Source organism: Aethalodelphis obliquidens, unplaced genomic scaffold (genome assembly GCF_003676395.1).
Source record: "Aethalodelphis obliquidens isolate GAN/ISIS:26980383/991018 unplaced genomic scaffold, ASM367639v1 scaffold14, whole genome shotgun sequence".
Taxonomy (NCBI): Eukaryota; Metazoa; Chordata; class Mammalia; order Artiodactyla; family Delphinidae; genus Aethalodelphis; species Aethalodelphis obliquidens.
This window is the reverse complement of record NW_020837958.1, coordinates 5,777,299-5,794,899: the sequence shown is the minus strand read 5'-3', so window position 1 is coordinate 5,794,899 and position 17,601 is coordinate 5,777,299. Positions and strand designations below refer to the sequence as shown.

The window sequence follows — 17,601 nt, the reverse complement described above, 5'->3', positions numbered from 1 at the left end:
TTCTTTTTTGTATCTTGTTGTCCATAATTTGCCCACTACCTTACAGTTTCTTTGTGTTTTGTTGCTGGAGGAGACATTTGTCCAGATACAAGCACTGCAGCAAAGGGTCCCAGGTCCCAGCCTGTCTCAAGAGGGCTGGGCCAGAGCAGGAAACAATGAAATAAAACAGTCTTCAGAATTATGCTGAGAAATGGTCTTTGCTTATGACTCTTGGCTCTAGAATCAGCTAGAAGCGCCTTGACCACAAGCTTTTTGAACGAATAGCCAAGGCAAGTCGCAATTGGCCAGTGATCAGGGTTGTTTGAGCCCCAAAGAAACCTTCAAGGAAGCCAGACTGTTTAGCACCTGCTTCAGATGTAGCCACAGAGGATGATGAGGAAAAGAGAGTCTTCCAGCACCAGGTTGGCCAGATTAGCTTCCTCTGCCAGAGCAAGTCCTCACCGTTCATGCCAGCGAGATTTGCCTCCCTCTGTGCACCAGCGACTTCTGAACGTTTCCTTTCCTCCCTTTTCCCCATGGGAGTCTGTGCTGTGGTTTTCCTATCCCTGTCCACCACCGTATTTGGGTTGGGGAGGGGATGCGGCCGGGGTGGGGGAGGGCAGATGAATTGTCTTGCAGTTTATGTCACTGAAGTGGGAGGAGCCGTGTGGGGCTCAGGGGGGGATTTCCTTTCCCCCAGATATCCTGCACTTTGAGCGGGAAGCATAACCAGATGGAGTCTGGGATCCACGTCCTTGGAGAGGATGTGAGTGTGTTCTGTTGTGGGAAGGAGGGTCACAGGGATATCTGGTAGAAAGCTGAGCAGTGGGTACTGCCAGTAGCCCAGTGAAGTCCGTTTTCAGCACCTTCCCCGGCACAGGGCCAGGCTGCCGTCTGCCTCCTTTGCGGCGAGCAGGGCCGCGTGCTAAGTGCTCTGGAATGAGCAAGCGAGCGGTGCGTGTCGCCGTGTCATGCTGGGCCTGGGCCTTAAGACCGCGGGCGTGTGGCTCTTGTTCTTCCCTAAGGACCAATGTGGGCATTCCTGTGGCCTGCATTTGACCAAGCATGAGGGCGGTGCTGGGGACCTCAGGACATGCAGCTGCCTGTGGAGGTGGAATGTCGACTCAAGATGGGCCATTCGCTGAGAGAGAAATGAGCTCCGGTCTTCCTTAAACCTCTGCCTTCCTGCTGGGTCTCTTTGTATTCAGCCAACTAATACAGAGGCCTTTCCCTCAGTCCACAGCAGAGTGGGGCAGAGGGGCCCTCCAGGAAAATGTCCCATCCTCCGGACCGGAGTGTGGACATCAGACTCTCACCCCAGATGTACTCCAGCGGTGGGGTGGGGAAGATATAAGCAGCTCAGGACCTGGACTCGCGAGACACTCGCCCCAGCTCTGCTCCTTGTCCTGTGGCCTTGAGCAAGTCCCTTCCCCTCTTTCCCTGAGAGCCCTCCCAGCTTTAATTGCTGAAGCTTATAGAAGACCCCAAGCACCTTGGAGCACCTAGAGCCTTAGAATCCTGGCCCTGGGGGACGTGTGGGCAGGCAGTGTGCTCAGGGACCAGACCTGCAACGCCAGCCTGTACAGATGGGGAGACGGGGGCACAGAGGGACAAGGTAGAGTCTTCTCTGAGACGACAGCACCTCCACCCCACTCCTCTCTCCCAACCTTGGGGAGAGTCCCAGAAACTCTAGGCTGGGCTGTTCTGTGCTGAATAATTCATGCCAAACCCAAAATAACAGCCTGAGAGCCAACCCGCCGCAAGCTGGGACCCCAGCCAATGCGCCGTTGCCCCACGGCCCTGATCCTGCCCTCACCAGGAGCTGCTCTGGACCAGTTGGTTGGCCTTTAGGAAACCTCTGACCTTCCCTCTGATCTTGTGTGGAGGAGTCTGACAAAGCTACCCCTGCCCCCGTTGTCCTAGATGTGTAAGATATTCCAGGAAAGGCCAGACCACGTGAGCCTATTACTCCCAGATCCGTGCCTCATAAACCCCATTTTATTGGCCGTTATATGTGTTCTGAGGTTTACTGGTTAGCTGTTCTTTTGTCTGCTGTGGAATGTAGTCCCATAGAAAGCTTCTGGGTACGCTGAATCTGTTTTGGACCATCAATGAGTAGCCCAAGTGTGGGACTGAGCCCAGTGGGGGGCATGGTCCTTGGCCCTAAAGAAGCCTGATGGGGACACACACATGCACACACACACACGGATATATTCATAAAACAGTTCAGGATGGGGAGGAAGCTCTCAACTTGAGTTGGGGTGGAGGCGGGGGTTTAAATCTTGACTCTGGCCCTGAGTCACCTAGGTTGTATTTGGCTTCAAAAGTGTAGCATAGAGTGGCCATGGCTCAGACCACAAAGGCAATAGTTACTGCTCAAAGAAAAGACAGCTGAAGGAGGGTTGAGTGGCTCAGTGATGCCATCAAAGACCCAGATTCAAAAAGAATCTTATGGATAGGAAATACAACCAGACCCAGCTTAGTGAAAGCTGGGTCTGAGGATCAGAAAGCCACCAGGGGCTATGCCGCTCTCTCCATTTCCAGGAAAATAAATTAAATAAAGCCAGGTGTCAGGGACTGGGCACTAAAGATGAGTAAGGCTTAGGGGGAAAAATAAAGGACCCAGATTCTGACCATGTTCTCTGCCATCTTTGACAATGTCTTTTCCCCTCATGGTTACAAGACGGCTGCCACAGTACCAGCATCACATCAGCCTCCCAGCATGAAGGATGATGCTGGCAAACAAAGAGCCTTCACCTGGTAGCTCTCTTTTATCCTCTTACAGCATCATCTCAAAATCCAGAAATCTTCTCATCTAAATTATATCCAAGTTCAATGAGGCTCATCAGGTACAGTTCCTCAGGTACAGCTCCCTACCTATGGTTCCTCTTGATCTGAAGACCTGTAGACTATAGGGACAAATTATCTGTCCCTCACACATCCACCATACAGTGGTAGAACAAGGATAGGATAGCTTATATAGACCCTTCTTTTCAAAAAGAAGGAAAATAGAAGGTACACAGAAGGCACTGGTCCATAGCTATTCTGAAATATAGCTTCTCCTAACAGTCTTTAAGTTTTTACTAACAATGTCCTTAAGATCCTTCCAGCTTCTGTCTACTACCTGGCCCCAAAGCTACTCCAAATTGCTTAGGTTTTTGTTCCAGTTACCAAAATCTGTATTACTGTAGAACTAATTACCCCAAAACTTGGTGGTGTAAAACAACAATAATTATTTAATATCTCTCATGAGTTCTCTGGTCAGTGTTTGCGAGCACCTTGGCTGGGTGGTTCTGACTTGGAGTCACTTATGAGGCTGCTGTCTGACGTTAGCTGGGGCTGTAACCATATGAGGGCTTGACTAGGCTTGGAGAGTCCAAGGTGGCACACTCACACGGCTGGTAAACTGGCACTGTCATTGGCTGGAAGCCTCAGCTCCTCTCCATGTGGTCTTTTCTAGAGGGCAGCTTGAGTGTCCTCCTGACATGGTGGCTGGCTTTCCCCAGAGTGGGTGATCAGCCTGATTCAGTGGGAGAAGATTACACAAGGGTGTGAATCCCAGCAAAAAAGGATTACCGGGAACCATCTGGGAGCCTGGCTACCACACAATACCTCTGTTAAGAATGGAATAGTATGCAATAGCAAAAAATAAAGAAGTTATGTGCTGATATGGAAAAGTCCTTAAGATCCATTTTAATGTAAGAGAAGCACAGTGAAGAACAGTGCATCTGTTAGGGAGAAGTTTGTATATGCATAGAGTATCTTTGGAAGGATGCTTTCTGGGGTTGGATGAAATGCTGCTCAGTCAGCCTTCTTGCAAAGATAGGGAAGTGGAGGCACCAGTTGGCTAACGGACTGTCTAAGCAAACCGTCTTCAGCTAATTGAAAACCAGCACAGACTTGGCTCAGTAGCGTGGGTAAAATGATCCCACATCTTTGATGAGGCCAGGGGACAAAGACTCTGTTGCAGGTACTACAGGGGAGCCCTGGTTTCTCTCAGCTGGATCTGCTGTATGTTTCTCCTCACCTGGGAAGAGAGAACCAAAGACTTGGAGACAGGGGTGTAGGGCCTTTCTATGTATTTCATATTATGCAGATGATATGCAAATTACATACATGCCTCCACTCCTCTTCTTAGCGGAACCAAAAGCTTTGGAAGACTGTCAGCCAAGATGGAGCAACAGCACTGAATTTACCTTCCTTCCTGGAATAGCCACAAAAGTCAGACAATATGTATATGAAACAACAATTTTCAAGTCACCGGGCATCAGGCAGTGAAGGACACTGATTCTTGAGATAGGAAATAAATCATGTGAGCCTTGCATTGCTCTGGATTTCTGTCTTGAGAGACTTTCAAGACTGTGGCTCAGGAAGGGGGGTTCAGATGGAGCCTGGCACACTCCCTGAATTGAGAAGAGGAAGCTGAGAGCCTGGGCAGACCACGGCATCTAGAGTTGGCAGGGCAGTGTGCCCGAGAGGAGAGAGCTGCAGGAAGAACGAATTCCAGACATCTGCAGAGGGTCTCCCTCCAGGATTCAACAGATCAGTGAATGCGTGCGAGGCTGCGGAAAGAAACAACCAGAAAGGATTAGAGGAAACCCTACCTGGTGCTCACACAGGACTGAGAATAACACCTGTTCCCATGAGCCAGACTGGAAAACCTTATGATTCACCGGGCATTGGGAAGAGTACTCAGAAGGGGCTTGCCTCAGTAGCGGGGGTAATCCACCCTAGACTCAACATGGCTCTGGTCCTGTGCAACAAATCCTAGGAGAAACACCCGAAAGGATACTTTAAAGCAAACATCCAATGATCTCTATTTTATTGAACGCTTTTATAAAGAATGGAGGTGAATGTTAAATGTCTTTTTGGCATCTATGGAGATGACCATGATTTTTTTTCCTCCCTATATCAATTACTAAAATAAATTATACTAATAGATTCGCTAAACTGTACTTGAAATCCAGGAGAATATTCCTATATCAACATGGTGTACTGCTCTTTTAATATGCAGCTAGGTTCTGTTAGATATTTTATTTAGGTATTTTGAGTTGTTTTTCACAAGTGATGTTGGGCTGTGAATTTTTCTTTTTTTGGTGCTACCTGAAAATGATAACCCTTGACATTTTTCTCTATTTCCTTGATAGAAATGATCTGTTTAAATGTTTTGCTTTCTTTTGGATCCGTTTTGACACATTATTTTTACTGAGGAAATTATCCATTTCATCCATATTTTCAAGTTCATTCGCATAACGTGAACCAATTAATCTCACGTGAGCCTCCTAATCTCTTCCGTTTCTGTGGAATTCCCCCTATCATTTTAGATTGTGTATAGTTTTCATTCCTCTGCCTTTTGCTATTGGATTTTTTTCAAAGAACCAGCTTTTGAGTTTATATATTAGTTATATACTATTTTCTATTTTATAACTTTTATTAATGTCTGCTTTTATCTCTTATAGTTCTTCCTTTCCTTAGTTTTCAGTTTATTGTCTAACTTTCTGAATTGGAAGCTAACTTTACTTCTTACCACTCTTTTCAAAAAAAATTGATATAGATATTTAAGGCTATGAACTTTCCTCCAACTACTTCTGTAACTATATTTCATTTTCACTCTTTTATGGTAATACTGCAGTTTTAGATTGCATTTCCTTTTGACCTGAGTTGTTTAAATACCAGTTTAAAATTTTTCCAAGCAGAAGAATATGTATTTTTTCAGATTTAGTTATTAATTTCTTTTTCTTTAGTTTCAGTGTGGCCAGATAATGTTTTCCATACTATTTCTCTTTTTGGGAAGTTGTTGAGATTTTCTCTATGACCTTATGAAAGCTCCATGGTCACATGAAAACACAGTGTGTTTACAATTTTCATATGTCAGATTTTCCCAATAAATTATAATGTTAGTATGTTCTGTGTCTGGGATACAGACTAATAGGTATTCACTGTAATCTGTTTTCCTATTCTACCTGGGGACAGGATTAGACTACATTTACTAGACCTTCTTATAGATAGGTATGTCCGTGAGACTAAGTTCTGTCCAGCAGAATGTAGGTAGACACTTGTGTGCCATTTCTACACCTAGGTCTAATGACTGTATATATGCTTCTCCCACATTTTCTACCTTCCACTTGCCAGCTGAAACCTATATATGGTGGTGGCACAGCTTCTACCACGCTGATGAAGACACAGCCCTAGAGATGGTGGACTAGACATTTGGAAGGAACCTCAGCCTGGAGTGCTTACCTCCTTCTACTACATGAGAAAGAAATTTAGTTCTTTAAGTCACCATTTCTTTTCTCTCTCTCTCTCTCTGTCTCTCTCTCTCTCTCTCTCTCTCTCTCTCTCACACACACACACACACACACACACACACACACAGAGTCAACAACCCTTACCCTAACAAATATCAAAATTGGCACCAAGAGTAGGGCCCTGCCATAACTGAAACCTGGTGGGCAGGGAGCAGGTGGCAGGAACACAGATACTGTAGTTTTGTATGCTGGAAATCTGGGGACTCTTGGCCAAATAATAGGTGAAATTGTTTCCTGCGATGGTCTGAAAGGCAGATTTTGTACTTTCCAAGGCTGTAACTCAAGGAGAAGTCGGGAAGAGCTAGATGGTGAGTGAATATTGGCTGCTCCTTGTTACTTTTACCAAGATATTCAAAGAAAAGAGATGACATCCACACACGTTGGACCGATTTCAAGCAAAGATGAAAGGGAATAATGTCTTAAAATGTCGGGGCCTCACAGGGTTGAAAAAGCCGTCTGCTTCTGTCACCTAAGCAATAGGAGATCTGACAGTTATGGCTCAGAGCCTTTCTCAAAGATTATCTGTTAAGCAAAACATTCATTCAAGGCATCCAGCCCCAAGGCAAGGATCAGACTAAGGGCCTTGCTTCTCAGTAAGGAGCAGACTAAGGGCCTTGCTTCTCAGTAAGGAGCAGACTAAGGGCCTTGCTTCTCAGTAAGGAGCAGACTAAGGGCGTTGCTTCTCAGTAAGGAGCAGACTAAGGGCCTTGCTTCTCAGTAAGCCTCTTATTTCAGTAGAACTCCAAATAGCTGCCTTTAATGTGAGGAAAGAGGTGTGGCTAGAGCTGAGAAGCAAAGGAATGAAGTAGACTTGAGAATCACCTGAGCGTCAAGTGTGGTTACTGGCTTATGGTGTGACTGGAAGCAGATAGACTTTGATCTCTAATACATCTTCCAGGGCATTGTCTTTCCCAAAGAAACCATAAAAACCCATAGTTGTTTAGGCCCTAAAACAGCCCCCAAAGCAGATGTATTTTCTGACACCCACTTCAGAAGAGGGCAGAAGAGAAGGAAGGATGTTCCAGAGGGCAAAACCAGAGCAGACAGAACACCCACTGCCAGGGCAGGGGTCCTGACAGTTCCTGCCCTGGGATTACTGTGTATTTGTCCATGCTCTGTCTTCTGAATGGGGGTGTTTATTGTGGTCTCCCTTTCTCTGTTTCATTACTCTCTCTTGGTCAGATAGGTGGAAAAAGAATTGTCCTTTAGCTTACAGGCCTTCGGACCACAAGGAACCACATCTGAACCTGGCGGAGAGGTCTGTGTGTCACTGAGAGATCACCAGTACGGTAACTGGACGGACTTTTTGGTGTGTCCCCCATGGAAGAGGATTGAGTGTGTCCTACTCATGGGGGAGTGAGCACCCTGGGGAACGGGCTTTGGCACAGATTGGTAGCGATCCCCTGAGGTCTGTTCTATCCATTTTCCGAGGCATGAAGTTGGGCCACTACCAGCTCACCTCACTCTTTGGATTTAGGTTTATACAGTGACAAGTTTCCTCTAATAAAATGTGAGTGCAAGTAGTATTTGCCACTTAGAGACCCAGGCCTGAGATTACGGGCTCCACAATCTCTCCTCGCTTCTGCCAGGAGCAACGTGAATATGGTGGTAACTCGGATTCTACCAAGCAGATGTTGCTGCAGTCTTAGGGGATGGTGGAACCACAACTTGGAAGGGATTTGGGTCCCTGAACTATTGAGTGAGCAGAGCTGTCTACCGTCCTGGACTGTTACAGGAGAGAAAAATAAAGTTGTTTCTTCTGTAGGTCTCTTGTGTTCAGCAGAGCTGCCTTACGTGATACACTATCCTTGCTTTTCTGCCCCTGAGACCCGCCATGAGAGATGAATTCCAGTCTCCTACTTCTCATGTGCTCTGATTTTCCTTGCGCTGCAGTAATTAGTCCTGGTGAATGTAGCTGCTGGGTTATCTGCTGCACAGACATTCATAATAGTTATATCTGCATTTGAGTGGTGCCCTGATAGATAACACAATTCCTTTCCATTTTGTTTAGTGCTTTGGCCTGAATTGCACTTTGTTTGATAATGAAATAATGACTTCTGCTAACCATCATTATTATTATTTATTTGACTAGAATGCCTCTGTTTGTCTTTTAGTTTCAACCTCTTTGTATTAGGTATGTCTCTTGCATACAGTGAAGAGTTGGTTTTTATTTTACTTTGAGATTTCATCTAAATATATATATATATATATTTTAAAAATTAGTTAAATACAGACCTATAACAAGTAAAGAGATTGAATCAGTAAATCAAAAACCTCCCAACGAAGAAAATGTTTAGGCCAGGATCTGGCTTCACTGGTGAATTCTATCAAACATTTAAAGAGGAATTAACACCAATATTTCTCAAGGTCTTCAAAAATTAGAATAGGAGGGAACACTACTTAACTTATTCAGTGAGGTCAGTATCATCCTGATACGAAAGCCAGACAAAGACACCACAAGAAAAACTACAGACCAGTATCTCTTATGAATATAGATACAAAAATCCTCAACAAAATGCTAGCAAACTGAATCCAATTTAGCCTATTAAAAGGATTTACACCATGACCAAATGAGATTTATCCCAGGAATGCAAAGGTGGTTCCACAAATCCAACATCTTTTCATGATAGAAACACTCAGCAACTAGGAATAAAAGGGAACTTCCTCAACGTGGGAAAGGACATTTATGAAAAGCCCACAGCTCACATCATACCAGATGGTGAAAGACCGGAAGCTTTCCCTGAGATCAGGAACAAGATAAGGATGCCCGCTTCTGTCCTGCTAGTCAACATTGCACTGGGAGTTCTAGCCAGAGCAATTAAAAATCTTATTTAGGAAGGCTTCTTCTTCCTTTTTTCTAGTGTTTACCTTCATAATTATAGCATTATATAGAACAGTTGGTTCCCTACTTGATTAGACAGTATCTGTTAGTGTCCCAGAATGAGCAATAAAAAATCAGTACATTTCCCCACCTCCCCACCTCTTCCCTCAACGCAATGCAAAATGATCTCTATACATGTTTATCTTTGTATTCTTAAGTATGCTATATTAAATATATTAAACATATTGCTATTATTTAATTTCTCTACTTGCGATGATCTTCCTTATCTCCTAGCTCTTACAGACAGGGCCATCAGAGAACATACTCTATTCTCATCTTCTTTCACTCCCCCCACCCCATTTTTTACTAGATATGTCATTTCTACATTGTCATAGCATATACAAATTTACACTCAGATGTCCACATTTCTTTTTGCCTCCACTCTACATTTAAGTGCATTCAGTACTTTCTCCTGGTCCTCCTTTTGCTGTGGCTTCCCTAGTCACCACTTGGTGGTTTGCAATTTGTCCTCTGGTAGTTTTCTCAAGAAGAGTTCATGGGAACAGTACTCCCTGAGTTCTTGCATGTCTAAAAAATGTTTGGAGCTTTTATACTTGAGGAACATCTTGACAGCATACAAAATCCTTGGCTTACCCTTTTTTCCTTAAATATTCCATGAGTATTGTGCCACTGTTTTGGCACTGAAAATTGCTGGGGCTAGCCTGATTTTATCCTTTAATGAGTGATGTGATTTGTTTTGTGGGGCCTGTCTGCTCAAAGGATATTTTTGTTATCTTTAAAGCCCAGTAATTTTATTAAGGGAGACTTGGAGTTTTCTGTTCTAGGTCAACTTTCTCTGGCACACATAGTACCTTTTACGTAAATTGAAATCTTTTATTTCAAGAAAGTTTCCGTTAATTCTATTTTTTAAGTATTTTTTGTGTTTCATTGTTTTGTTTTTCTTGTCCAGAGACTCCAATTATGTGTATGTTGGCTCTCTTTTGTCTTTTTTTCTATATTTATCATTTTCTCTCTAATTAAAAACAAAACACTTTGTACCTTTTGCCTCCTTCTATTCACTTTCCTTATTTATACCCTCCTTCTTATTTATACCTCCTTCTGATTGCTTCCTCATTTCTGAAATTTCTGAATTTGTGAAATTCTGCCCTCAGTTCTTCCAGCTCTTGTTTCACCTCCTCCCATTGCCTTGCCATCTCTTCACTGAGTTGTTAGATGTCTGCTTTGTGTTCTTCCTTCACAGAGGCAATTATTTTATTAAGATTTGTTAATTCATGAAACAACGTTTGGTCATATTTTTCATCTATTCCATGGTAACTTTTTTTTTTTCTAGCCAGTGTTCTTTATTGGTAGGTTTAATGACCTTTCCCATCCTTTTGTGAAGTATCTTTGTATTGCTTCTGTGCTAACTCAATGTTAAAAATTACATCTCTTGGAATGAGTTGGATTCCTATGCCCCAGCTATTGTAGAAGTTTCTTTCAGGCAGTGTAATTTTGCTGGCTTTTCCTGAGATTTGCTGTCACTGGGCTACTGTGCTATTTTCTCTGTGCATTCGTTGCCTAACTCCACCTTCCACCACCCACAATGAGGCTTCTCTATCTCTACTCTGTGCTTCTCAGCTCTGTATGTAGCTTGTGTTGAATACAAGGGATCTAAGTTTATTATTTTAGACCAGTGGTTCTCAACCAGGGACAATTTTACCCCTCAGGGGGTATTTAGCAATGTCTGGAGACATTTTTGGTTGCCAAAATTTGGAGTGGGCATTGATGCTGCTGGCATCTAGTGGGTAGAACCCAGAGATGCTGCTAAACATCTTACAATGCATCAGCCTGTACAACAAAGAATTATGTACCCAAAATGGCAATAGTGCTGAAGTTGAGAAACTTTTCTTTAAAATGAACCCTCAACTAAAGGTGAAGTATTTTTTGCTGGAGTTGTTTGAAATTGGCCACTCCTGGGCTGGCTTGCTATTCTGCTCTCCCACAGCCTCCACCAAGCAATTTCTGTTTCACTTCATCTTCATAGCTTTTGTGTGAAATCTTTGCTTTTGCTAGTCTCTATGTATTTTTGAGGGATTGGTTAATATAATAGAGTCTGCATTATTTTTTCTGTTTACCTTTTTTGCTTTTGAACATCCAGGAAAAGAAGAGGGAATTTGCTTCTTCCTGCTTCTCCATTCACACCAAAATCTCTGGGTGGATACTTTAAAATTTCAGCTTGTGATGTTTCAGTTTAATGTGAATTCAGGCTTCAAAACCACTGAGAGCCCATGTGCGATTATGAAATCTCAGGGAAAAGGCTTTTCCCCTCAACTCAGTGCTAAGATTTCTGTCTAGGTTTTAGTGGGGATGGTGAGTGGTGGCTTCTGCCTTTAGTTTCTCCTTAACGTAGTGGAGAGGCCACTGGAGATCCAGCTTTGTGCAGGGCTGGGTCTTCTGTTAGTGTCCCACCTTGGGTGGGTTCTGGGAGTTCCCTCTTCTGTTTCTCATCTCTATCAATCAGCCCATGAGAACCAAAGCCAAGGTTCATATGACTTGGCAAATGCTCTCAAGTTGAAAGGCAGCCTCCTTCCCTGCCCAGCTCTCTGGGTTCCTGATTTCACCTATTTTTTTGGCTTCCGAGTGTTCCATACTTTCTTGTGAGATCACTGATTAATTTTTTTTAAATTCTTATTTTAACCAGCTTTTAAAATTGCTTTCAGCATAAAAGTCAGTTAACAGATCTATCCCACTATAGTGCCCCAAACAGAATTTCTCTCCTTACCTCTCTAAACCTCTATTTCTTCATCTCTATGGGATGAGGGAATAGTAACAGAGGTTATCTCTAAACTTTCTGTGAGGATTAGTCAGGTTAGTATATGTAAACCACCCAGAACAGTGATTGGCAGATAGGAGGTGCCTGGCCAATATTAGTTTTTCCCCTTCCCTACTTCCCAGTCCCTTCCAGTCCCTCATTCCCCTCTCCCTGTGGTGGGAGAGAGCCCAGGGGCAGTGAATCTCCTGTCCCCAGCAAGCCCTGCTGGCCCACAGATCCTGCCAGGACCCCACCTCCTGCCCACGCCTCGGCTTCCCGGCACCAGTCCTCAGGGACCAGCTCCTCAGCCTTACAGAGCTTTCACTGTTTCCTCTTGTTGTTTCCTCCTGCCCTGGAGAAGGGCCAGAAATAATGTTTCTCGCTGTCGGCACCCTTTCCTGCCAGCCGGAAACAACTCTGTCTGCACAGAGGCACAGCTCCCTGGGTCGGTTTGGCAGTTCTAAGATCTGGCCTTGGATCTCTCTCTCTCCTCTCCCTCCGCACCCCCCCCACCCTGAAACAAGCATGGGGGGAGTTTTTCTTGATTTTTTTGATAACTTTTAATTTGAAAATAATTTCAGGTTTAGGAAAAAGAGGTGCAAAAATAGTACAAAGAACTTCTGTATATCCTTAACCCTGATTCCCCAAATATTCACATTTTACGTTATTTGCTTTATCATTTTATCTACTGATTTATCTATATAACCATATATATATATTTTACACACATACATCAGTATTATTATTATTATTTTCTGGACCATCTGAGAGATAGTTGCATATATGAAGCTCCTTTACCCCTTAGTACCCCTTCATGTGTATTCCTAAAAACAAGGACATTGTCTTTCATATCCACAGTGCAGTTATTGAAATCAGGAAATTAATATAACTATAATACTATGAGGTAACCCATAGACATTCACATTTTTCCAGTTGTCCCAGTAATGTCCTTCATGGCCAAAAAAATTCTTTTTCTAGTTCAAGAGCCTATCCAGGATCGCATGTTGCAATTAGCTGTCAGGTTTCTTATCTGGAACCTTTATCTTTTGTGATCTTAACATCTTTGAGGAGTACCAAGCAGTTATTTTGTAGAATGTCCCTAAATTTGAGTTCCTCTGCTGTTTCTTCATGATTAAATTCACGTCATGAATATTTAGGAGAGATACTACAGGAGCAATGTTGCTTCCTTCTCAGTGCATCATATCAGGAGGTACATGATGTGAGTTTGTCCCATCACTGGTGATGTTAACTTTAATCACTTGGTTAAGATGCTCTCTATCAGGGTTTTTTTGTTATAAAGACGTGATTTTCCTCACTGTAATTAACAAGTATTTTGAGAGTATGTAAATATTCCATTCCTCGTCAAACTCTCACCCAGTGGTTTTAGCATCCATTGATAATTCCTGCCTGAGTCAGTTATTGCTATGATATTTGCCAACTCGTTTTTTTCTAAAACTCCATCATTTCTTCTACATTCATTAGTTGGCATTCTTTTTTTTGTTTTTTGGCTGCATTGGGTCTTCATTGCTCCGCGTGGACTTTCTCTAGTTGCAGTGAGCGGGGGTTACTCTTGTGACGCACAGGCTTCTCACTGCAGTGGCTTCTCTCATTGCAGAGCATGGGTTCTAGGTGCTCAGGCTTCAGTAGTTGCCGTGTGTGGGCTCAGTAGTTGTGGCACACGGGCTTAGCTGCTCCATGGAATGTGGGATCTTCCAGGTCCAGGGATCGAACCTGTGCCCACTGCACCATCAGGGAAGTCCTAGTTGGCATTCTAACATAGCAAATAATTCCACCACCACCCCCATTTATTTATTTATACCAGTATGGACTCATAAATTCCTGCTTTATTCAACCCCTATAATTGTTGCTATCATTATTTATATGGAGGCTCAAATTGTCCCAGACTTAGTCAATGGGAGCCCAGTAGTATTTTAACTGTTCTTCCTGTGTCTAGGAGCAGGGCCTGTGTTTGTTTTGCTCACTGCCGATCCTAGCTCCTAGCACAGTACCTAACATATTTTTAAATGAATGCTTGAACTCTTATCTAAAGCGTAATTAGCAGTAACTATTATAGGCTTTTTGCAAGAAGTAAATGAGCTATTACATATAAAGTGCTTAGAACACCAGTTATATTAATAGTAAATATTTATTCCCCACTTACTATGTGCCAGATACTGTTTTAATACTTTGACATGTATTAATTCACTATACTGATTCTGTGAGGTAAGTAATATTGTTTTCTTAGTTCACAGAAGAGGAAACTGAGAGATAAAGCGTCTTGCCCAGAGTCACAGAGGCAATATGCAGTGGATCCAGGATTTAAAAGCAGGTCCATTTGCTCCAGAGCCTGCATTCTGACCATTGCACCATATTGCCCCCTTATCCCTATCATGAGAGTGAGACAGATAAATTAATGAGCATACAGTAGGAAGGGTTTTGATACATTGAGGACGGAAAGAGGGACCAGCATGAGGGATGTCACACCGATGGCAGCGTGCAAGGTCCAGACCCCCAAACAGCAGCTCTGGGTCACAGTCCTCACCAGTGCTCCTTGACAGTTAGCTCCCTGCCCACTGGTCCGTGACTTTGACCATTGACCCTCTGCTTCTTAGCACTGATCACTGTTGCAACTTCATAGTTATTTATTTGGTTAGTTAGTTCATGTCTGTCTATCCTGGTAGACTCTGAGACCCATGAAAACAGACATCATGTCTGCTTTTGTTGCCATTTTATCTCCTGAGCCAACCTGACACATAGTAGATACTCAATAAGTACTTGTTGAATGTATGAATGACTGTAGCCCTTTACTTTCTTTTCTTTTTTTTTTTTGTGGTACGCGGGCCTCTCACTGTTGTGGCCTCTCCCGTTGCGGAGCACAGGCTCCGGACACGCAGGCTCAGCGGCCATGGCTCACGGGCCCAGCCGCTCCGCAGCATGTGGGATCTTCCCGCACCGGGGCACAAACCCGCGTCCCCTGCATTGGCAGGCGGACTCTCAACCACTGCGCCACCAGGGAAGCCCACCCTTTACTTTCTTACCCACTCTTTCATTGACTTTACCCCAGAGTTTTGCAACAGAGCATCCTCAGCTATAAAGAATGAAGGTATTCTTGATGATTCAGAGAAAAAAATGGTCCTGTTTCCAAAATCCCACACCAGGCAAGTAACAGAGCTAAAACCCAGGCTCATTCTACCTTTGTGACTTGTGTCTCCTACTGCCCTTCACCTCAGTGTTCATGTTCCCAGCTCCATGGAAATAGCTCTGGATTTCTAGAAACCCATGCAGAAGGACTCTGGGTAGTAACTAGTTCTCAGGAAAATGAAGTCATTTGTATTCCTAATACTTGTTTTTGAAATTTGTATGATTAAGGTGTTTCTGGTGATTCACACTGACACCAGGAGTGACCTTAGAACCCATCTCAAACTGACAGCTAGACTTGGCTGTGCAGTCATGCAGGTGACCAGAAGAGACCTTTCTGGGCAGATAGTCTCACACCTCCCAGGAAGTCTGGACCCACCTGGTAATATTAGGTGTCAGGGCTAAACCCAGAAGATTAGGAGTATACCCTGGGATACAGGTGATTTGCTGTCACTGACAGGCACAAGTAGAGAGTTTCTGTATTAGGCTTACCAATAATCCCAAGTACGGACTGAATATAAATTAAAAGGGAAAGGTCCCATGTGACCCAAGCAACAAGCCAGAACTTGTGGAGAACAGCCAGGAGCAGGGCTTCTCTGCATCAGAATCACTTTGGGAGCTGGTTAAATGCAGACACCTCAATAATGCTAAATCACAACCTCTAAGCAGAATTTTTATCTTTTATAAGCACCCACCCACACAAACTGATGTTGATGACACTGGACTTTGAGATCCAGTGTCTTAGAGAAAAGACTGCACAGTGTGACCTGGAATGAGACACAATTAGTGCCAAATATATGGGTGTGGACACAGATTTTGCGAGATAATCCAACACTATTTATCCCAGGCACTAAGTAATTGTAGTACATGTTCTGTGCACAAAATGATTCTGAGTGGTAGGTTTAATGTGTGAGTGTTCCATTTATGGCTTCCATATGCATATATCATGGAAGTTTTTAAAAATAAATGTAGATGCCTTGTTCCTTGGTTTTTTTTTTTTTTTGTGGTACGCGGGCCTCTCACAGTTGTGGCCTCTCCCGTTGCGGAGCACAGGCTCCGGACGCGCAGGCTCGGTGGCCATGGCTCACGGGCCCAGCCGCTCCGCGGCATGTGGGGTCTTCCCGGACTGGGGTACGGACCCATGTCCCCTGCATCGGCAGGCGGACTCTCAACCACTGTGCCACCAGGGAAGCCCCCTTGGTTGGTTTTGATATATATGCTAGAAAAGAAACTTCAGTATATGTAATCATAGTTTGCAAAACAATAATGCTTAATCAAATACCGTTCACCTGTTATTAATATTCTAAAATATTACTTTGGTCTGCCTTCAACCCCTGCAGTGGACTGGAGTAGGGCAATTTGATTGCAGTTGATATAAAAGGGGACTCCCAGATCAGGAAAGAAAAGAGAAACATCTGATGAAAGGAAAAATGTGGAGGAGCATTGAAGTGGTTTCAGTGAGTGTTGAGAGAGCTGTTCTTGAATCCTCACTTAAAGAATGAGGTCCTAAGGATAATTCACTCCCCGTGTTTCACTTGAATTAGGCAATGTCATAACATTCACTATTTCTTCATTTATTAAATGCAAACTCCCAAATCAGAACTTTCTGTCTTAGTTTTCCTCCAGGGGAATGTATAGGATCATTATAACATGGGGGGTTTGAAGGACCTTAAGTACCAAGATATTGAACTGATATTCACTAGAATGAAAGCCCCATGAAGGTAGAGATTTTTGTGTCCATTGTTCACCATGGTGTCCCTGGCACTGAGAACAATGCCTAGCAAGTGGTAGGTGTTCCATACATACTTGTGCAATGGCCACTATGAGACTGCAAAAGGCAAAAAGAGGAGGAGATTTATAACTCAAGATACACAGCTTTGAATTTAGAGCAAGAATCACACTGATGGGCTGACTTCTTGTGGTAGCCAGCTGTAGTGGAGTCCTCAAGCTGCTGGAAATTAATATGTTGGCAGGGTAGGTTCCTTCTGAAGACTCTGAGGGAGACTCCATTCCATGCCTCTCTCCTAGTTTCTGGTGACTTCCAGGAATCCTTGGAGTTCCTTGGCTTGTAGACACCTACCTCTAAGATTTATGAGAATACAGATAAACTTCCATTTCTGTTAATGGCAAGCTAAATAGTTTGGATAAATCCTTCTACTGGTGACAACTTAAAAAGCTGGGTGAAATATAAATTAATTTGTTAAAAGCATTAAAACGTTGACAAGATAATGACGAAGTATTGAGCCTAAATCTAGAAGGTGAAAACTCAAAGAAGTAAGCCCAGCACTCAAAACTATCTTCACAATAAGGTCATTTGCTAATCTAGCAGAATCACTTACAAAACTGGTAACTCTTTTCCTTCAAGTTGGAAACTCAAATATCTATAACTTCAGGATAAGGGTGAGCAGAAGTAAACCAGTCCTTGAGCAGATCTGCAACTCAGATTTGCTTGACTGGGTAGCCCAGGAAATCTCAGTCCTTGAACTCAATTAGGGTAAGCTCAGACTGTTCATACCTCCAGGTGCCCGGCAGAAGTAAACAAA

General features: G+C 43.5%; 1 protein-coding gene across 1 annotated transcript in view; it reads left to right on the top strand.

The window, feature by feature from the left end:
- Nucleotides 1-7,547, top strand: part of ALKBH3 (alkB homolog 3, alpha-ketoglutarate dependent dioxygenase) — a 71,179-nt gene extending 63,632 nt beyond the window's left edge. Inside the window, exon 9 of the mRNA XM_027114954.1 lies at nt 7,497-7,547. Within this exon, the coding sequence (XP_026970755.1) occupies nt 7,497-7,532 (36 nt within the window). The 3' untranslated portion in view covers nt 7,533-7,547. The remainder of the gene's footprint in view (nt 1-7,496) is intronic.
- Nucleotides 7,548-17,601: the final 10,054 nt, after the last annotated feature.